This window comes from Parasteatoda tepidariorum, chromosome 1 (genome assembly GCF_043381705.1).
Source record: "Parasteatoda tepidariorum isolate YZ-2023 chromosome 1, CAS_Ptep_4.0, whole genome shotgun sequence".
NCBI classification, from domain to species: Eukaryota; Metazoa; Arthropoda; class Arachnida; order Araneae; family Theridiidae; genus Parasteatoda; species Parasteatoda tepidariorum.
This window is the reverse complement of record NC_092204.1, coordinates 94,340,012-94,363,802: the sequence shown is the minus strand read 5'-3', so window position 1 is coordinate 94,363,802 and position 23,791 is coordinate 94,340,012. Positions and strand designations below refer to the sequence as shown.

At 28.2% G+C, this 23,791-nt stretch overlaps 1 protein-coding gene across 1 annotated transcript in view; it reads right to left on the bottom strand.

The window, feature by feature from the left end:
* The window catches only part of LOC107441623 (chaoptin), a 46,383-nt gene extending 25,455 nt beyond the window's left edge, over positions 1-20,928 (bottom strand). The window contains exons 1-3 of the mRNA XM_016054955.3: positions 20,658-20,928; positions 11,851-11,942; positions 4,484-4,660 (exon numbers count right to left, since the gene is read on the bottom strand). Coding sequence (XP_015910441.2) covers positions 4,484-4,660; positions 11,851-11,865 — 192 coding nt within the window. The 5' untranslated portion in view covers positions 11,866-11,942; positions 20,658-20,928. The remainder of the gene's footprint in view (positions 1-4,483; positions 4,661-11,850; positions 11,943-20,657) is intronic.
* Positions 20,929-23,791: the final 2,863 nt, after the last annotated feature.

Genomic DNA, 23,791 nt, shown 5'->3' with positions numbered 1-23,791 from the left:
TAAGGATATGCTTTTTTTGGTCAACAATTTGTTTGTGGTGTTGTAAAGAATGTTGGTGTATAGAAATAATTAATGGTTTCACAAAACCGTTCAATTCGTGAAAAGGAGAATTTTTAAATGGATAACTTATTTCGCCCTCAAATTAGTTTAGATGATAAATTGAAACACGGAGTTCATTTTCAGACAAAAAATTAGTCTTTTCCCCAATAGCAATTAATTTAGCTTCACAAAGTCTATCAACCTTTACTCATTATTCCGGATCCAGTTTTTTTCAAGAAATTCATTAGCACTTTTCAGAAATATGATCAATTTTTCAAATTATGTAGTAAATAATGTTATTTTATTAAAGATTATTTACTGTTATTCACTCTTTTTAACAAATAAACAGAAAACAACAATGCAATTCTAGTTTTAACGAATATTAATAAAAACAAATGGAACGGAATTTTAAAGTATTAAAAATCTATCTTTAAAAGCCTTTAGGAAGAAAATTATTTATAATTAAAAACCGAATTTGATAAATTATACACTAAAATCTATTGTTTCGTTTATTTGGTTTTGTTTTCCCTAGAATTTGATTAAATAATAAAGTTTCATTATTAAAAAATGCTATTGATTTCAAATAGGGAAAATTCCTTGTGAAGTTCACCGGGAATTATTTTTAGAACATTATGTTATAAAAAAATTAATAATCTTACCATAAATTTTTTTGTCTTTATTATAATTGGAATCTTGTTCCAATGCCGCTTGCTATAATTGGAGTAATTGGATCAAGTACTTTTTAGTAATAAGGATTTCAAGTTTGTATCTGTACTCAAACGATTGAATAATATAATTAAAATTATACTTAAATTTCCTTATAAAAAATTATTAATTAATATTCCACTTAAACTTTATTAATTTTAATATTTAAATACTGGAATCACATATTTTTTTAAATAAGCACTATCTTCACAAATAACTCTTATAAATGCAAAAAGTAAAGATTGTAATCAATTTATATGTAATTCATTTATAAAATATAAAAGGGTAAAACCAGTTTAAAATATGCAAGCAATTTTTATATAAACAACTACTTTACAGTTACTTTTCAAAACTTCATTAAAACATTTTAATAATATATATTTTATTGCATGGTTTAAGATGATGGAATCCATAATATTTGGTTATTTAACCAATATTTTCTATTAATAAAATTCCATTTAAGTTATCCTGTTTATAAACTATTACAATTATTTTACAATTATATCCCAAAGATCAAAACACAAGAAACAAAACCTTTGTGTTCAATTTATATATATATATATATATATATATATAACTTGGTTTTTTGCTAGAAGTGCATTTCGTACAATTTAGAACAATGATATAATGATAATTTCCTTACATTTATGAGATAGGATATAGGGTCATACAATGATAAGCTACATTTTAAAATTGATCAGGGATGTACGATTTCCATGTACGCAGTATTCTCATGTATTATGTTGTTAACTAATTGAATTTCTGATACTTATAAAGTAACTATCAAGAAATATTACAAACATTTTGATGTCAAAATGTATTTTGTCAACAAAAAAGCAGCATCGCTTATTATTATATTTCCCTTATCTTTCGTTCAAATAATAGTTTAATCTCAGTATTTTTATTTACTGAGTATTATTAAAGCTGCTAAAATTTTACAGAATGCTATTTAAAAAGACAATTTACAATAGTTTTGGAAAAAATAAAAAGTTAAAAAAAATAACATGGAATCATGCTTAAATTTTATATTTCTTTAAAATTATTTCTGTGTTAAAAAGTTTAACAATTTATTGCAGTTGTATTGCATATTCGTTATACTTACAACCATCGATAATGCTTTTTTTTAAAGGTCAAATTTTGATTTTAAAATTTGCAATACAAAATTCCAAATTAACGGGTTAAATAGTGATCGACTGTCTAATCTAAAAAAGGAAAAATATATTAATAGTTAAGCATCATTTTTAGAATTTCAAATTTTTGGGTAAATAAACATATTATAATCAGTTGTGTGTAATTCATTCGATTACGTATATTAAATCTTAGTTTAAACATGCAATTCAAGTGTTTTAATTTATGTATATAATTTAAGTATTTAATTAATATCTAATCAATTAACCCTTTCTCTGTCGGATATTTTTTCAAATTTCAGACCCAAATAAAAGAATTTTTTATTGCTGAAAATTAATATATGTTCTATCCTAAATTCGAAAATGCAAGATATTTTTGTCAGCAAGCAGTTTTTTGTTTGATCTATTGGTGATTAAATATGTGCACAGGTCTCCAGTTTTCCTTGCGATTCACCCAAGTTTTACCTTAAAAAGATACACTGTCATAACATATTTATTAACTTATTACTGCATAAAATAATTATTAAAATTAGGTAAAAAAATATCGAAGTAAATAATTTTCCAACCTTAACGTTAAAACAACTTTACAATCTGTTCTGGACATCAAACCGCAAAAATCTTATTTATCACAAAACTATCACAACTATTTTGATATACAACGGTAATACAAATGAAAGTGAAATTACAGAAAATAAATTATTTTGATTTCATTTCAAGGTGGGAAATCTTACTGCGAAAATTGTGACGAAAGTGGGACTAGTTGCGCCATCTCATAGCAAGATTCAGAAATACAAAAATAATCGAGGGATTTTAAGGGACGTATAATTAGTGACGAATTCAATTTTAATGATGCAATTTCTCTCTTCGTCGCATGCCATGTGACGCCGAAGGTATATGATGCGACGCCGACAGAGGAGGCATGTAATGCATTCTATTATGTCATCTATGTTATTTTTCTAAACCTTTGATGGGGGGTAGGAGACATTTTGCTCCACTTGTCAAATAGGCCCTATGTGCCTGATTCAATAAGATAGAAATTTTGGGCAGAACATTTTGGATTATTAAGAAAAAAATTATCTTTGATAGTTTACTTTTTTCTTGCTTTATCCAAATATTATTTTCTTACATAAAATTTAGAGGTACATTGCTCAAAATAAAAAATGGACCATCCCTTAATAACTTTTGATCTAAAGGTCGAATTTTCACGTTTTAGGACTCAATCTTAATGGTTCGAGGGGGTAACCTCAAGTATACTAATTAATTAGTGCATACGATATTTTAAGCTACGAAATCATGTGCAAAAACGTACTTTTTTTCTGAATTAACCTATCTTTTTTTCGACGGATTTGAATTTCTGACTCCCAAAATGTAGGGGGTAGCTGCAATCTGGGAAATATGGTACCAATAGTTTGGTCAGGAGACCGGTCCAAAGTTTGGACCCCTTAATGTTAATTTTATTTTTTGCGTATTTCGCCATATCTCGAGAATTTTTTAAGCAAATTGAAAAATTTTTACACACAATTATAAAGTTTCTTTAGCCACAGCCATGCGGGAAAAATTTATTATTTGTTATTATTTTATTTTGTACTAATCTAAAATTTTTAAATTGCAGGATATACAATTTTTACATCATTTTAAAGAATGTATTTTTGCATGACAAAATACAAAATTTGGGCAAAATCGGTCCAATAGTTCCTGGGAAATCGACTTTTAAAAATGGGACTTTTGCAAAAGATGATTTCTCAGAAATTTGTCTGATTTTACTCAAATTTTGCATTTTGTCCTTTAAAATTACATTCTTTAAAGTGATATAAAAAAACTGTTAACCTTACAATTCAAAATTTTTTCATCTAGTTTAAAATAATAAAAAATAATAAATACTCACTAAAATTTATTTTCGGATTAACGAATTTCATAATTGAGTGCAAAAACTTTTTACTTCGCTTAAAAAGTTCTCGAGATATAGCGAAATACGCAAAAGGAATTATCAAGATTAGAGGCTCCCAGCTTCCGACAGCTCTCCTGACCAAACTATGGGTACATATTTCCCAGATTGAGGCTACACCCTATATTTTGAGGGACAGAAAACTGAATCCGTCTAAAAAAAGGCATGTTTATTCAGCGAAAATATGTTTTTGTGTCTGATTTCTTAATTTAAAATACCATCTGCACTAATTAGTTAGCATATTTGAGGTCACCCCTTCGAACGGTTAAGATTGAGACCTAGAACGTGAAGATCCGATCATTAGATCAAATGCCATTGTGAGTGGTCTGTTTATTTTTTTGCGCAATGTACATTGTAAGATATGTACATGATAAATAGTGTATATATGTTAGATTACATTCAGCTTGCAATTTTTTTAAAAAATATTGCAGTGCTTTGGGACTCAGTTAAGAGATGTGATAGTGCGTTCTATCTTGAACCCATGGCGTTGAATAATTTATTTAAAAAGTGCTCTCCACCAAGTTCGAATAGAAACTTTAGAGTTTTGTTTATTTTATTTCACACCAGAACGTGCGATCACGCATTGCAAATAAAGGTCCTCTTAAAAACATAAAGAATACTTTTAGCAGCAATAAAAAGCACTTCTGAAACGTGAGGGATCTCTCACCTGATATATGGCTTCTGCTGGGAGAGATGGGAAATCGGAGAAGGGTACGCCCCTGCAGATGACTTCGTGGTGACTTTTACGACAAGTGCACAGGCGGTTGAAGCTACAAGCTTCGTTGCAGTCATTTCCGGTAAAACTTAAAATAATTATAATCAGGGTGGACAGAAGGTTTGCCATCTGAAAATATGAAATTTCAATATTTATTAAGCTGTGCCGCAAATAACATTTGTATTGACAGAAATGCATCAAGCATGCAATGAAGTTGAATTACTTACGTAACTCTGTGGAACAAATTTTTTGCTGTATTTATACGAATGCATGCCTAATTTGGGTGTGGGGATTTCAAATATGAAATTAGCTTTGCTCCTAAAGCTATTGATGTTTATTAAAATGACATCTTCGTGTCGAAATGTACAAGTTTATTAACGTTATATATCGTAATTTAACGTTATATAACGTTAAATTACGATATACACCGAAGAGCCATCACATTATGACCACCCTCTATCTATGACAATGGGCTCGCCCAGGTTTTCATGGTTTCTCGTCCAGGAACCAAGATTTCATGGGGCACATTAGGACCCATAATCCTCATAGAACAATCCCTGACGTCTCTAAGCTACTTGAACATGGTTGCAGACCAGGTTCACACATTCATAGCAACAGTTTTTCCTGCGGGGGATGGTGTTTACCAACAGGATAATGCACCATGTCATAAGGGTCAAATCGTCGACGAACATTCCAGCGACTTTCAAGTCATGTCTTGGCCCCCAAATTCACCTGACCTTAATCCAATGGAGCATTTGTGGTCCTACTTGGAAAACCAAATTCGTGCTGCCACGCTACCCCCTCGCAATGTGAGGGAATTACAGAACTAGTTGGTGAGCGCTTGGAATACCTCAGAATACCTATCAGCACTTTGTGGAATTAATGCCACGGCGGGTGCTAGCAGTTTTGAGGGCTAAAGGTGGTCCTACATGTTATTAGCAGCGTGGTCATAATGTAATGGCTTTTCGGTGTATATAAACATTTATTTCGTAATGTAATGGGCGGCACGTAAATGTTGCGACAAACTTCAAGGGAAATTAGGGCATATCATCAGGACTAAAAATGCATGGGTGCCCATGACCGGAAATGCTACCGCGCGCGGTTAGAGGAGCTTTCCTATAATGAACTGTTCAGAAGCATACGGAAAAACGGTTCAGCGCCTTCAGCGGTGTATTAAAATGTTTTCCGGGCATGGGTTTATAGGCAATTTTAATCCTCATGATGTGTTCTAACTCTTCAAGAACATTTTTGCAACATTTAGGTGAGAGCCGCGATGGCTCAGGGGATGGAGCGCGCGCCTTTCAATGCGATGAACCGGATTCGAATCCCAGTCGATACGAATTCCGCATCCGGCTTGCACCGACCACAGTGCTGTTGTGAAAGATCCGCAGTGGTAAAGGATCATTGGTTAGAGTCCCCTTGCCGTGAGGCTAACCGTGAGAGGTTATTGTGGTCTTCCTCTCCATGTAACGCAAATGCGGGTTAGCTCCAGCAAAAAGCCCTTCATGGAACAAATTTCTCCCAATACTCGATCCAGGAGTTCCCTTGTCTTTTGGATTGGATTCAAAATTACAAGGCTACGGAGTTGAACATTAGCATTCGTAAACCCATAAAACTGAGTCGGCTGTTCGACGACGGTTATAAAATAAAAACATTTAGTTGACACCCTGTTTTATACAACGTTTTTAAACTTGTATATTTTGACCAATAATAGACTAAAAATGTCATTTTTTAAAAAAAAAATGTAACTTGGAAAGAGATGTCGATTGCGGATTTGAAATCAGAGATACAAAAGTATCTAAGATATGTTCAAAACTCTCATGCCACAAAAAAACAAAACAAAAAATATATACCCCGGTGTAATTCTTATCTAAAATTTTTAAAAAAATTTTAAGGTGTGTTATGCCAGGTTATGTGATCATTAAGACATGTAAAAAACGACTTTAGCATTAGAGGAAATGTGTCAACACTTATAAATTAAGTTGAATTTCCTAACATAATTTGTGTCTAAAGTAAGAAATTTCAAAATTTATTTAAGTTGTGACAAAAATATATATTGCATGAAAAGAAATACCTTATTTCATGTAAATTAAGTTGAGTTACTGATACAATTTCTGTCTTAACCTGCTATGTGAGAAATAGCTTTCACAATAGGAACTTTTTTCTTTATAGTTATAAGTCATAAAATCACTTCTCAAGTAACTTTCATGACGAAAAATATCATCATGCACAATCGTGTACAAAGAAACATTTTTCGTTATACCCAGTTAAAAGAAAAATTTCAAAATATATTGTGTTATAAACAATTTTGGAATAGAAAGAAAATGCAGCGGAATATATAAATTAAGTTGAATTGACCAACAAAATTCGAATCTAAATTAGGAATTTAAAGACATTAAATTGCATTCTAATTAATTTTTTTAATGAAATACATGCACCGGATTATGTTAATCACATCAAATTCATAGCGGAATTTGTCTTTAAAATTAAAAAAGGAAGTTTTTATCTCAGAAATTAGTATTTGACTTATTTTGAATGGATAAATACAGATAGTTATTCGGATAAGAAGTCATGAAACAAAAAATTATATACATAATTTCATCTCCTTTAAATAAATAAATTTAGGTCTCGGAATTAGAATTAAGTCTGCGTACTTCCAAAAGAGTTCTCAGCAAATCTGAACCATTTATTGAATAAGTTTTAGACTACATTTGAAAATTTGAAAATAATCTTGATATTACACATATATTATGTAATCAACGTTACGTTTACTTGAAGAATATCTATCGTGCTTAGTTTTTTTTTTCCTTTTTTGCCCACTAACTTAATAAAGTGTTTTCTATTGCTAAGAAAATTTGATATGCAATGAAAGGAACACTTTTTTTTCATTAATTTTAACTTTTAAAAAATAATGAAACCATCTGTAATAAACTTTTGATTTTTTTTTACAGTGCTTCTTAAGCGCCTTAAAATCATTGAAATTATACATGTTTTAATATTGCGATATAACTGTGTTAATATATATATATATATATATATATATTAATTTTTAGTGATATATTGTTTTGGGGTTTAGTTTAGTGATTCATGTTTGTTTAATTAACTTAAAACTAACTAATACTTAGACTAAAGCCCGCTTTCACTAAGGCCCACTAGTAGAAAAGCCAACTAACACTAAAGTCGGCAAACAAAAAAGCTCACTAGCACTAGGTCTGACTAACATTAGACATAACTAACACTATAAAGCCAACTATCATTGGAACCAAATATTGTTTTGCATCTGTGATACCATAATTCCACTTAAGAATTAATACTGCTTTAGAGTGAGAATTGTCAACCGTTTCCCTTCCAATAAAATTAATTCTAAAAAATAATACTTTAAATATTTCTTGAGTTTATGATGTAGATGAAAGTACGTGAAATATGTAACTTTTCAACTGGAGAAAAAAATTAAATATTAAGCCAATGTCAAATAATAAACTTTCGAAGTTGATATATCCAACCTACGAATTTCATCCTTGACGACCTAATATAAATTTCAATATAACTTTCAATAGTTATAAAATATTGTAGTTTTATAAACCAACAAGGAAAATTAACAAAAAGCAAAATTTAGAAAAAGGTAAAATTTAGAGTTTTTAAATTGCTTTTTTTTTCTGGATGGTATTGCACATCATTATGATTGTCTAGAAAATACAAATTTGGTTTTTCTGGGCAAATTTATTTATTGCACACTATTTAAAAATATTTAGAGTCGACAGGAACTAACTTACTGAAAATTAGGGCACACACGGGGGCTAACAGTTATTTTTTACCATAAAGTGTCCATATCTTATCGAGACATTATACTAAAAACTATTTTATTTATGACTTAATAGCTTTATGGTATTCTTATGCAAAGATCTAATAAATATTTAAAGTACGTATAGTCGGACCTCTTTTTCACAAAGACGCAGAATCCTGAATCCATTACATGAAAAATTCGTTAAATAGAAATTTCCCTTTTAAAAATACTTTAAACAACGCAAAACAGTAATTCAATTATAAACAAAAGATAAGATTAAGAAATCAATGCTGTAATTTTAAAGACCAATTCTAGCTACAAAAAAGCATTTAGTGAAAGGTTTGATCTAAGATATTTCAATAGCTTAATCTTTTTATTTTTTAGGGAGTATTACAAATTACTTCAATTGCTTACAGAATAAATTTTATTTTTATTGGAAAGTTTATTTATTGCACATTAATTCAAAGCTTATAGAATCACAAGTAGTTGAATTATTCTTTAACTGTTATTTTTCAGCGTAGAGAAACAAATAAATCCTCTACATCTTATATCCATACTAAAAACTATTTTATTTATAAATTAATAGATATATAATATTTTCAAGCCGTTCTCTAATCAAAAATTTATAGTACATACAGTTGGACCTCTATTTAACGAACTTACTAAATAAATACACAAGACACATTTTAAATTGATCTATTTTATACATCTTAAACAGCAAAAAGCATCTTGTAAACAGCGTGACGATTGCACTTCTTGAATGAAATGCAAAGCTTCACCGGGATTTTTTTTATTGGTAAAGCCAATTAAAGGCCATTGTTTACCACAAAATATGCTACAAGTTTGAAGTGTTCCTTAAATTTTGAGAAATAATAAAAACTATTGATTCACAAGGAAAAGTTCGTTAAAACGAGATTTCCAGTCACTATTTTGAAGTTACTTTACCAAGAGTTTCTCAAAATGTTCCTGGTTCCTCGAAAATGTTAGCAATATAGAGGAATTCGTAAAATAGAATTTCGTTAAATAAAAGTCTAAACTGTAATTCAATAAATAATCTCTTCAAATCAAACCAGCTGGAAATCTCTAGAGTCGTTTATTTCTAATCTTGACTAAAACAGTTTTTCATAAAGATTTATTTTAAAGAGAATGCAAATTAATGATAACATTTATTTAGAAAATCATTTACCAAATTTTCATGGTAGGATAACTTCCTTTGACATTAAGCTCATATTCCTACATATGTTTTCGATTATTCAGAATTATTTCATTTGAAATCACTATGTTTATCTCGCTCGTTCTATAAATAATAGCTAAGAGAGCAAATATAAAATCTTGCAACCATTTCTCTTTTACGCGAAATTCCACCTAGATAACATTTCGGTACAAATTTATTTGCTACTTAATTTCCGAAACGTCCAGCGTGGTTGTAATTTATTATCCCTATTCCAATCTTTAGTACTGTTTTACACTGAATTATCACATGAGGAGTTATGAGAAATGAAACTTTTCTTGAAAGGTGTGTACGCCACTCAGAAATTCATTTTAAGTATAAATTTATGTAAGAAAAGCAACAAGTAAACTACACAGAAGAAATATCTAATCTTAAATTAAGTCATTAGCTTGGTAAAGGAATTTAATTAATTCTTGTAAATTCTGTGTGTAAAACTATTTAATTTTAATAATTAAATTATTTTGAATATAGTGAGTCATTTAATATTAATTCTAATGATAATTCGCGATATTTAAAAAATTAGTGCAAAAATTATTTAATATTTATGTTGCAAAAATTAATTAATATTTATTAAGGATCTTAGAGGGATTTGGTATTTTCTCATGTAGCATCCTGCACGTTCACGTACGTGTATATAAAGCAAGCTTTGTATAGAACAGAGATTAGTTCCATAGAACATGTTCGTGAATGTTTAAATATTTTCTGTCCATAGAGAGATTTAGCTATCTCACGTGCTATTATATATTTTTTATGCTTGCCAGCATCAAATGTTAGATAGGTAGCTTACATCGTAATTGCATGATAAGCTATATACAAGCATCTCATGCTTATTAGCTTTTTAAGCTGGTTCCAAAACATGGAGAGGTAGTTACCTTAACAAGCTATTATATGATTTTTTATGCATGCCAGTTTCATAAAATGCTTTGATACTATGCATGTTTTTAAATGTATCACTTTGTATTGTTATGATGTATTGGCAGTTAAATTTACTTCAAAACTAACTTACTAACACGAAATTAAAATATTTTAGCTTAAGCAAATTAAAAAATTAAGCTTGTAAAAGGATGTTGCTTTGCTTCACTTGCTAATTTACTGCAAGACTAAAACTTTCAATCAAAATCTACTGTTTCGTAAAGAGTTAAAGGAATCTCCTTTGCCTGCATAAAAAAGTAAAAATTAATGCATGCATTAGTATACATTAGGCATGGAAATTAAAATGGAACTTATAAATTAAATAGGCGTAAAGCATAGTTATATAAAAAGTAACAAGCTTTAAAAATGCAATTCAAAATTTATGCAAAAATTTATTTCTGAAAAAAAAATAGTAAATATTTTTAAGCTCTGATGGAATTCAATAAAATTTAAAAGCCCAATAAAATATTTTCTTCAAGAAATGATGTATATTAAACTTTATTTTCTTTTGTCCTGATCTGCATAAAAATATAATATGTTACATTATCACTTTACGTTTTAAAATTACGTTTTTAACATTTACGTTTATAAATTAGGTTTGTACATTAAAAAACTATCCACTGTACGGAGCAAGTTGGCATCACTGTATTAGTATATATTTAGAAAATATAAACTTGTTTGTTTAGAACGGTTGAAAATTAAAGTTATACTTATTATTACTAAAGTTATTATTATTACTCAACGAAATTGCGGTCTTGTTTTTAATTTTTTTTTAAGCGAATGAAAAAATCTCTGCATCTATTTATAAAATCCAATTGCTGAAAGTCTATCTATTTTATAAATTAACGGCAAGTTTGAAAAAGAAGGTATGTGCTGTATTTCCTAAACTAGTATAGTAAAATAAAATTAAAGAAAGTACAAAAAAGGAATAAGCAAAAAAAAAATGCGACTTCCAAAGAATTTTATTTATTTTTTCATTAAGAACTCTACAACCTATTACTTTTATAGTTTGGATTTGACATTAAAATTATGTGTCATTAAAGGAAAAAGTATTGAAAAACATGTATCAATAATAAAAAAAATTATTAACTCATAATTTTATCGATTATTTATAAATTGAATAATAAAAAAATATAAACATTTACTTTGTGAGCAAAATTATTTTCAGATAAACACGAATATATTAAATGTTCGCTAATATTTTTTCCTTTCATTTGCCAATACATTGCCTGACATAAATGTTTCGCATAAACCACTCATAAAAATAACTGCAAAAAACAAATAAAAAATATAAAGGTATTTTTTTTCTTCTTGTTTTTAGATGAACACATATTTATAGTTAATATTCCAAAGTTAAGCGATTCTGAAAGAATTATTTGTCGAATTTCTTACCGTTTGAGATAGCATATAGTTTGTCCACCCAATGAAAGCATAGTTTTACTTTATCCATTCTTCGTTGAAATCCAACAGAAACTTCATAGCATCTGAAAAAAGATAAATTTTACATGAATAAAATTGAAATATTATCAAAATACTAATACATTGCATTTTCAATTTCAAGAGAATAAAGCCTGCACGCGTCTCAATTATAACAGACAGCTTATAAATTATACTTAGAAAAAGATGGAAGATAATAGAATTGTAAGATCCCCTGCGTTCAAATTAAAAAAAAAAACGATTTTTTTAAATTTTTTTTCAAAATTTTAAAATTTGTTAAAAAGTATGCCCACAGATGGCGCTGATAACAAGAAAATATTCAAACTGCACAACGTTATTGTTGTAAATGGAGGTTATTTTAAAAACACTCTCTTAAAACTTTTCTCAATCAGTAGCATTAAATAATATATTCAAGTCAAGGTGGATTTGCGGATAAATCTCTCACCTTTCAATGACACGACGCAGGCTCAAATTCCGAAAATGAATTTAGATACTCTTCGAGGTCCGCACAAACCACTGTAATATATCTCTAGGGACATGCGCATTATGAATTATAATTGCCTTACCATTGTGCTAACCTTCTGGTAGTTATCGAAGTTTTCCTATCCATGCAATTTCACATGATGGGTAGCTTCCAAAAAAATTTCCTCGAAACAGAAAAACAATTGTCTTCCCTTGCGCTTCATCAAAAAGTTCCCTTGTCAGAGTTGGGTTTAAAATTTTAAGTTTCGCAGAATTGAACATTGAGATCTGCAATTGTATTGTCAATCGACTGTTCAACGCCAGTGATAAGAAATTTTTGTAATATAACTAATAGCATCATCTGGTGACGAACTTTTTAGTTAATTTATAATGTTGAGCATTAATTAACTGGTTTCCTGAGGAGGAAGCATGAAATTGTAAATTTTAACTTCATTTTTTTTTTTCAATAGAGTTTTCAAAACGCCAATAATTTTCTAGACACTCAATAAAAACAATCGCAGAAAACTGACATACATATATATATATATATATATATCTNTATATATATATATATATATATGTATGTATTTCTTAAAGTTTCGTGTTTTCAGCATCAAAATTCAATAAATCAATATTAGAACTCAATAACTGTATATCTGAATGCATCACATTTCATCTTGCACCAAATGGCATCTTTTATTGTGTTTAAACAATAGACAAGTTAAACAATACATTTCCAATAATCAGAAAGCTTCATACGTCTTATTACCTCTTTATCTTAGCTTAAATTTCAAATAAAGTTTAAAATTTCTTTAAAATTGTATTAAAATCATAAAATGGACCACTTATGCTACTTTAATACCATTTGATCAAGATATTCATTTTGATTTAAAAGACTTTATCAAATATTTTACTATACAAATATGTAAGCCTCCTAAAACAATAGATAACAAAATCCTTTCTATTTGCTTATGGTAATAATTTTGGTAAATATGTGTTCTCACAATGTATTCCTTTATGGAACTAGTGGTTATTTTACTTCAAAGTTGAGCATTTCGTTCAATAGATGGCTTTCACAAAGCTCTGAATGGGTATTAATTGTGAATCATATCGATATATTTAAATGAGACGGCATGGTTATCTTTTATGTTATCTTGGAAACTATAGCTACTTTCGCGCTTATTTGGTTTTACTATAATAGTTACAAGCATATTAAAATGTAAGCAGAAAGGATATCTTTTGTTTCATTCTCTGCTGCAGGTTTATTTGAATAAATTATTCCGTTAATACAAGCAGATAATGAAAATCACAAACATTTACTTTGCTGAATGTTGAGACCTATTCATTTTATTCGATGTTTGTGAGGCAGAGAAACAAATACAAGCAATACGAGAAAGTAAAGTGAGTGAGTTAATAAAAACTTTTGCCATCCATATTGCAAATTATTGGTTTATAAACTTTTTTCTCAATTTATTGATAAACTGATTCTCTCATTCACTAATAAGCTGATTCACCCACCTACGGATACGTTCATTAACTGAAATACATTCGATATTTCAGTGGTAAAATAAAGTTTTCCAGAGACTCATTAACTTCTTTTCAGCCTTTATTCACTCGCTATAACAAGAACCATTCATTGCCCATCGCGGACTAAATTATAATAATACACTTATAAAATTAAAGGGAAACAATCCTAAAATTTACAAGGTGTAATGTAAACTAAATAAATATTTGGGCAAAAAATGCTTGATGAAAAGAATCTTGAAAAACTTATTAATAAAAAACGATTAGCCGTCATAGTAAAAAAAATTACTCTCCCATTAACTAGTACGCCGATTTCCCACTTCACTAATACATTGACCACTGACTCTCACATTTACTGATTGCCTTTTTATCTTCCTTCATTCACTCGCTATAACCATGAATCATTAATTTGGTTGCCATGGTAGAGCAACGAGTATTAAAGTGCACTTTTTTTTAAAAAAAAAATAAAGGTAAACAAACTTAAAGCAAACATGTATGAAAACCAATTTGAAAATGCGTTAATGACCTCGTTAAAAATAAATAAAAATCTATAGATTGGTCATAAAGTAACCTTAATAATTCCCTTTCACCAAATTAAATCTATAATAGTACAAAATAATAAGAACATACGTATTAAAATTTTAAAAAAAATGTCCTTCTCTTTTAATGTTTTTTTAACTGGTTTTAGTGGATCAGAAAACAGTCTAGCACTTAAAAAAATCCAATTTTACCATAACTACCAAGAATTTTCTGCTTCGAATTTTTAGCAATTTAAATTTAGATATTTATAGAAAAAATTCGTAACTTTTCTCCCAATGAACTGGGATTTATTTTTTATTTAAAGAAATATTTTTCAGATTGTAATAATTTGTTTTATTCTAGATTTCTAAAATTTTAAAGATAACTTATAGCTACATGAAAAATATTTAATATCTTGCTAATGATTAAATTATACTAAAGTATCAATCAAAACTAATCCTCATACTGATTTAAAAATTTAAAAAAAAATCGTCTAAACAATTTGCGTAGTATAGGAAATTTTACCCATAAGCGTTTCCAACCCATTAACTTCTTTTTAGACATTTAATATTTTATTTTTTAAGATCTGATTAAACTAATTTTATGTAGCTCAAATTTATTAAATCTAGGAATTCTTGAGTTCTTGAAAATGCCATTTTTACGCTAGATATCTCGAACGCTATGTTGTTCTGGTGAATTTTAATTAAAATTCGGAATTCCTCCCCAGTGTATAGTATACGTCCCGTTACACGCGACGTATCATGCATTGGATTTCATTATCCTGATTAAATACCTGGTTGACTTATTCCTTTCAAAATTAATAAACGATTCTTTTGTCATTAGAGGTTATATACAAGAACTCAAACTATGTCAGCTTGTTTTGTTTTTCTTTCTAGACAAGATTTTGTACTTTTAAGTATTCAATTAAAGACATTCGAGAGCTTTGCTTTGTTTAGAATTAATCGATTAAAGTAAATTATATGAAGATAGATACATACGGTTTGTTATGTTCCGTTTTGCAAACAAGATGATTTTATCCTTACTAAATTTCTAAGTTAATTAATTTCTTCAATAGATGGCTCTGTTTTTTGAATAAAAACTATTAAAACAATTATTTCTGCTTTGTGACAGACTATTTAAACTGAAATATTTACACCAGCATTGGTTAGTTGTATCGTTTAAGTTCTTACAGTTTTCTATTCAAATGCATATATCCGAGAAAGTAACATTATTTTAGCAAAACTCTCGGGAAAATTGGGTCAACGCTCAGCCTTGATATCAGAAACTTGGAGAACCTTAATGCTATACAAACATGTTGCAACCGTATGGAGGTGTTTATTTTACGCATGTTTTCTCGCAATTCGATCTAAACCACAGAATAGACTAATCAATTTTAAGAAGTACGATATTATAGTTCAATTTAGAACAACACTAAAATTGAGGCAAATACGAACGATATTATGGTTAAACATGCTCAAAAAATTCTAACAGTTTAGGAGATATACCGAGTTTCCATCTAAAAAAAGATCAATGATTTGTAAATCAAGAAAAATGGAAGGAGATAAGTATATACAGTTTGCTGCGTTCTACTAAGAAAACTGTCATATTTAATGTAAAAAGTATTAGAGAAGACGCAACTGACTGTGTGAATAGTATTTTCTAATGCATATGTAACTATTCGAACTGACATATCTGCACAACTGCCGGGTAGTTTTATCCTCAGAAAACATCCATTGTTACAATAAATGACGGTTATTTTGTTCGATTTATAGTTTTATCGGCTATCAGCGACATCTGCTGATATACTTGGTAACTAAGTTTGAAACTTAGTGAGAAAAGTTTGGTTTCCAAAGCAGAAATTAATAATTCGTCCAGAAAAAAAAAGTTCATTTCAATTTTTCTTTCCTTCTTTTCAATTGATTTTTCAAAGCATTGATAATTTTAGAGACCCCTGGTTGCTTCTTGATAGTTAAAAGTGGTCAGTAATTCCTTGGCAAATGTTAACAGACATTGGTAATCTGATTATTTTATAACAACTTCATAGCTGTTGTAGGCTAAAATAATTACTCTTGATTTACTAAGTCTAACTAGTTGTCCTTAGAAGATGTGTACAACAAATTAAAATTTGTTAATAGATCCAATTTCCAAGCACATACAATAAATATTTAACTTAAAACGCCCTAACTCTTGCTTTGAATCCGAAGATACAGAATTTCAAATATTAAAATCGAACTTACATGCGAATATCTTCAGACATATTTGCTGAAAATTGTTAATTCAAATTTGAAATAAGTAGATTGTAAAATTAATAACTATAGCACAATAGTCCTACAACTTTCGATCCCACTATCCCACAATTTTCATTTCATTGTTTTAAAAGCGATACAATTGTCGAATTACTTCTAACGCGATTACGTTCTCGCCTCTGGTAATTTTACTTAGAGATACATTATTTCTCGTGTTTTCATTTCTCGGATCTATGAGAGATCGTAATTTTATATTTAAGATTCATAAAATTACAATCTACGGTTTAAAGTTCTGCTAGAATCGAGATAAAAGTCTTGTTCTTAAAAAGTATTACTGGAACATGGATTAACAATAATACACTAATTAAAAATTAAGGATAATCAGCACGGGTAACTTCTACTCTCATTAAAGTTAAATGTTCAATCGAGTTTTTCTTTTCATTCGATATTATTATAATGAATGATAAAAAAATAAAAAAATTATATTCGGATTAAATTTAAGGAAATTAAATAAAATTGGAGTATGATTAACACGTAATAGTAACTATAATGTTAATCAAGTGATAAATCAAGATTTCATTCTACATTACTACAATATATAAGGAATTCAAAGTAATCAAATTCGGATAAGCATTAATGTAATTTAAAAGTAAATTACTTTCAATAACATATGTATTATCTTCTTATAAAAACTAAGCAATCAAACAAGATTTTATATTTATTTTACATTATTTTAATATAAATAGGAGAAATAAAAGTAGTTGAAATGCGGAACTATGTACTTAAAACTAAAACTCAAGCCAATTTCATTTTCGAAACTAAATAAAGACGAACTAGTAACGTACATTATCTTTATTCGAACTTATTTATAAAATCTTTGAACCTAGAATTTTTCTTATAAATTTAAAACTCGTTCTTTACAAAAAGAGAATAAATATTAATGCATTTTCAATAAACTTCTAAATATGTTTATTTTTGTATGATTTTATATAGCTACACCATTTAAAACCTTTTCTTTACTTTCATTAGAGTAAAATTTTAAAATATTATCGAGTATATATTCTCAGTCTTATTTCTTAAAATCGGACAATGATCACATACCAAACCTTTTTTAATTCAAGCAATTAAATTAATACACTCTCAACGAACTACTGAATGGTTGTTTAATTTCGTGACTTAAAAAAACAATTGTATTTGTTTTTATTTATAATGGAGTTATTTTAAACTTTCAATATTTAAAATCTAAAAAGGAATTTTATCACATAATTCTCTCTAAGTATCTAAACAGGAAAGTACCAGAAGTGACCGTCGCAAATAAAGCTAAATTTTTTATACAGCTAGTAATTTTAGTTAAAAAATAATATATAGGTATATATTCTTTAAAATCTATTTTGCTTTAACTTCGGAGAAAGAAATTATTGAAAATGTAAGTTTAAGCAAACAAGTCTGTAAAGAATCGTAAGTATTTCTCCAATACAGGATACCTATAACCGTTAGACAATAAATTAATATCTTAGAAAAGTATTTGTTAAATGCCGAATTATGAAGGAATTTATCACTCAAAACAATAGGATTTTCATTCTAAATTTTAAATTTAAACTTTCAATTTAAGTCTTTTGATACCTAAATTTGCCAATTGAATGTGTAGTGGTCAGGGAGCTGATCTCATATCGGAAAGGTCCTAAGTTCGAATCCCGGACAAGGCATGGATGTTTTTTCATTCTCAGTATTATCTGTCCTTAGTGTGGGAGCGAAGTTGGCCTATGGTTCCCTTAAAGAGTGACCAACAAATCTACCCTACTGATACCTGAATGACGAGTGACAATCGAGGAGCATTGACCTAAGTCCAGAAAAAAATCCTAAATATTACAATATTAAAGTTTCCATTTCAGGAAAAAATAGTCTTTTAAAGCCAACTAAGTTCTTCATCTGCGAAACGAATTGAACTTTGTGACATATTCAAGGTGAAATTTTATTTTTTTAATAATTTACAGCTTATTATAAATCTTTTTTAATATTTATAGTTACAATAAAAATAGAGAAATAAACGTAATATATTATTTCGCATGTGCAACAAAAAAAAAAAAAAAAAAAAAAAAAAAAAAAAAAAAAAAAAAAAAATATCTGTAAATTTAAATTCAGCCTGACTGACAAATAATAATATTTCGGTTACCTACCTTGTGAAATATTTCCTATACCATTTTCATTTCTATTTTCAAATGAAGTTGCTCAAAATATTTTAAATGATCTTTAAAGAGTCATTTATTAAAGTTTTAAAAATTTGTAATGGCAACATTTAAAAAATATGTAATATATATTTTTTTTTACAAATGCACATTTTTAGCCACATATCGAGATATTTTTGTAACTAAAAACATGATATTGATACCTGTTTTTAAATGATAAAGCAAAAAATACCGCACTTAATAAAACCTGAAAAATTATTAATTTCTGAAGATCGGGACATCCAATATTTATCATTTTTAAAAGTTAACAATTAAAAAAAATTCTAATAAACTTATAATTTTATTTGTTTACAATAAAAATTTGAAATTCCATGTCACAAGATATCTAAAAATTTGCGATTTGCCCAATCTTATTCTATTCACAAAGAAACAATTAAGGATATTTTTTTGGCAGAAAAAAATATTTTGCTTCCAGTTCAAAACGTGAAGAACGTGATTTACTTCTTCATTAAGTACCTATTAATAAATTTGATTTTATTTTATTTTTTCATAAACGTCCGATCATTCCTAATTACAAAGTTACCTATTCATCGGCTGACCTAATTGTGGGCATTTTTAAATGCTTTTCAGAAATTAATTTAGTATAATGTTCAAGATTTAAAAATATTTGCATTCATAACAGTAAAAAGTGGTATTGTATTCTAAAGTTCAAATTTTAGTGAATAAAATGAAACAAAAAATATTTAAAAACAATTATTAGTTCATGAATATAATTTGAATTTCAAGTCTCCTTAATTTAAATTTTATTTGATTTTTTTTTTTTGAAATTGTATTTTTAATGCTCTCACCTAAGAGTAAAAAAAAAAATTCTCAAATAGATGAAATAATACTGCACTCAGAATATTTGTACTAATTTCAATGTATATATTGTATTGACGTGAGTTTAATATTTATAAAGCTATGAGAAATACAAAACTCAATAAATGTCATAAATTTAGTGATATAATATTTAGGAATTTTGCAAAAACCGACATATTTATAATAGCAGATTATAACAGACTTTTTTAGAATAGCGTTTTGTTGATCATGTGTTCTCAGTTCATATACTAATATCATTTGAACATATTTCGATTTTTTTTCTTCTTTCGGTGCTTTAAATTTTCTTAAAAAAGTTAACAATATATAAGAAAATTAAAAATGTTTTATTTAAATTTCAGTCACTGTAGCTATTATGTAAAAATATTATAGTTTAGAATCTAAACTGCTCTAAAATCTTAACTGCTCTAAAATCTTAACTGCTCTAAAATCTTAACTGCTCTATAATCTAAACTGATCTTTAATCGTAACAGTCCATTTTTCTTTAGCAAATTATAACTCTAAACAGACTTAAAAATTTTTTTGTTAAATGTTTAGTTGAAAATATTGAATGATATTCTGTACAAAAGATGCATAACTTTATTAACTATCATGGACAGTTTTTTTTTTAAATAAATCATGTACGAAAAGTATATAATTTTCTTCAATAATATTTATATTTCATCGCTAGCCTTTAACATTTTTAATGATGACTTATTACAAAAAGAACTTCAAAAATATTTCCGATAACGTACTTAAAAAAAAATAATAAATTCAGATCAACTCGTGCTTGCGAAGCATGACTTGAAATCAACAAACTTAGCATTTAATACGTTTTTAAAGTTGCAACTTTCCTTTTCTATTGGTTAATAAATTTTAACAAGATTAATACAAAAAAAATCTCAAAAAATTTCAAGAACAAAAATTAAATCATTTAAATGATGAAATCGTGTGAAAAAAATTTTCTTACTTGTTATTTCTGCTCCTTTTTTACAACGAATTAGTATTTTTTTTTAAAAGAAGATAGATAGGGATAAAAAGCACTCCACGTATATCCCTAAAATTCCCCCTAAATGATGCGTGAAACCCTGTCGATATCTCCTCCCATACTTTCACGCAAAAGTTAGCCGTTTAGGGGAAAATGGGGAACGGTGTTAGCTGCGAACGTCACGCGCTTCGATAGCAAAGAGACACACACACACTTTTCCTTCCAACATCACTTTTCTCACTTTGGAGTAGGGATCACGTATACGGCGTGGGATGGAATCGGGGTTGAGGGACGCATGCGCACTTCTTCACGAAAACTAAATCCCACCAGCGCGCTTTTTTTTTTATTGCTTTCTTTTGTAACATCTGAGAAATTTCTTGAGAATTGAAGATGAAACACCTTATATTTTTCTATCCGCCTGTTTTCATCTGGAAGAGTGTTATGAAGTTATCTTGGAACATTAAGAGGAAATGTATAGGTTTTGGTATATATATAGGATTTTTTTATGTCATCTTCAAAATCAAATACGGTTAGAAGCCATCTGTAATGCTGAAATGTTGATTTATCGTCTTTATCGAATATTTCAGCAACACGTTTATTTCCAGGATGGACGCCAACATTTCCCGACAGAAAGGCAGAATCAAAGAAATGCATTTTAAAGAAGGGGAAAAGACACACTTTATGTTATTTATTATTTATATTATTATTAATTATACCATAGATCACTATTAATATACCACCCCCAATATATGTTACTTTCTTATTTTCATTTTTAATTAAGAATTCTAGTAATAATAATAATACACATATAAAACACAATAACGACAAAAAGGATTTTTTAAAAAAAAGATTGATTAACGAGGAAAATTAAAAAAATTATAATAAGTTTAATTTACTGTGCACAAACTGCAAGAACTAATTAACTAACAAATTAAACGTGGTTCTGTACTTCAGTAAGAATGAAAATATTTTTAAGAACATTATTTTAAATCGCTTTTGAAAAATGCCAGTAAATAGTAGTACACATACATTCGCTACTCGCTTTATATATTATATCATGTGTCCTATTCTGTATTTTCTTAAACTTTTATTTTCTCTTTTTTGTTTGATATATTTTATTTTGAATTATTCTCTCAATTTGCTCTATTTTTGTTAAAACTTTTTTTTGGTGCTCCTCACACTATTGTATTGATCGTGTGAGTTGATAACGAGATTATATCTTTTTTTTCTTACTTCCTGCTTTCCAGCTTTTTTAAATTTTTAATGATTTTTTATATATATATATATATAAAATCATTAAGAGAGAGAGAGAGAGAGAGAGAGAGAGAGAGAGAGAGAGAGAGAGAGAGCCACTTTTAATATTTATTATTAGAATCCTTATGAAAAATAAACAGACTTGATGCTACAAATAATATTTTTTTTTCCCGATGAAAAATGAAATCGCTATTGAAATCTGACAAGTCACATTACAGGAAAGGGCAAATGTAATAAGTTTCATTGAGGGAGGAAACAGAGAGAACCTTTCACCCTTCAATTCAGACTGCTTTGATATCCATCTTCTTTTAACTGTAATTTTTCAGGTTTTGATAAGGTTTTTGTTTTTTCCTTATTAAAATATTAATTTGCGGCCTCCAGTGTGTATGCATTTCATTTTCATTTTTTATAAAGATTTTAAATTTAGTCTTCAATATTCCACTATGTTACTGTAAAGAATTATCCCTCAGAAAAAGGATTTCACTTCCCCCATAATATAATACAAGGAGCGCAATTTACTTAATTAAGCAACTAATTTATGTTTTTAAGTATATATCTGCTTTATTATAACCAACTTAAATGTATTCTATTGAATCTAGGTATTCTAAGTATTAAATTTGCAAGCGCTTTTACAACTTTTGAAGGATTCAAAGTAACAAAGCTTCAAAATTCAAAAATGTCAATTCACAGTTCAAATTTTGAAAATACTTAACTTTAGCTAACTGTACTTAATGGGATGCATTTCAAAGAAAAAATTCATAAAAATTGATTGAAAAATATTAATAAGCTGCTAAATACAAAATGAAATAGCTTTAGTCTTTGTAGGTTAATACGGAGGAAAAATAATCCTTTTCCTGTCTGAAAGAAACTCTTGAAAATTTAAAGCGCTGTCTAAAAAACAGAACAAACTTGACAGACATAATTAATTGAACAAGAATAACAGACATAAATAACTGTTACAAACTCTCACAATCTATAAAAATAACATAATAATTAGTTTAAAAGCATTATTTCGTGTGACAACTGAACTTCGAATGATGTTCAGACAGAAAAGCAAATGCTTAGATAAAAAATAAATAAATAAATAAAAATAAATAAATTAATTGAATGTTTTCAATTTTTGAATTTTCCCTCTGAATGAAACACTAAAGTGAAAATAATAATTTCATGTGTAGACTGAAAAAGTTTTATAAATTTTAAAGCTTTTTCTCGATAAATAGTTACCGCATAATATCGAATATAAGTTCATGTGCGTATAAGCCAAGAGTACGTTGTACATAAAAATTAACTCAGAATGTAAAACCCATACAAAGTTGGAGTAAGAAATATTAATAAATAAATAAATAAAATGAATAAAAAAGGCACTGTCTTTGTGGTTTTCTTTTAGACTACACAGCCATGGGGTTTTATTCCTTTACCTTGTTCAGAAATAAAAGTCTAGAAAATCTCGTCAATTTTTTCCTTCCTATTATTGTCCCCCTCCCCTTCTTCTCAAGCCTTAAATATACGATTGACGTTATATGGTTCAACTTGCCAAAAAGCTTAAGTTAATCAGAGCTATCCAAATTCTGAAGCTAGCATATGCTTCTTTTTTTTTCCAAGGAAAAATGAGCAGTATTATGAAGGCATGTAATATGAGGAAAAATGAGTAGTAAAGGAAAATCTTATTTTAAAAAAGATTCTTTTCCTAACTATCATTTTCTTGTTTTTCCTTTTAAATTGTTATTTTTAACTATTTTATTTCGAACTGTTATTTAATGTATTTATAATTTTTGTATGAGTCGTTTCGCGTAATTCAGCAATCGATCGGTAATGCTCGACCAAAGGATAAGCATTTTTGTCGTCGAGAAAACTTGCGAATT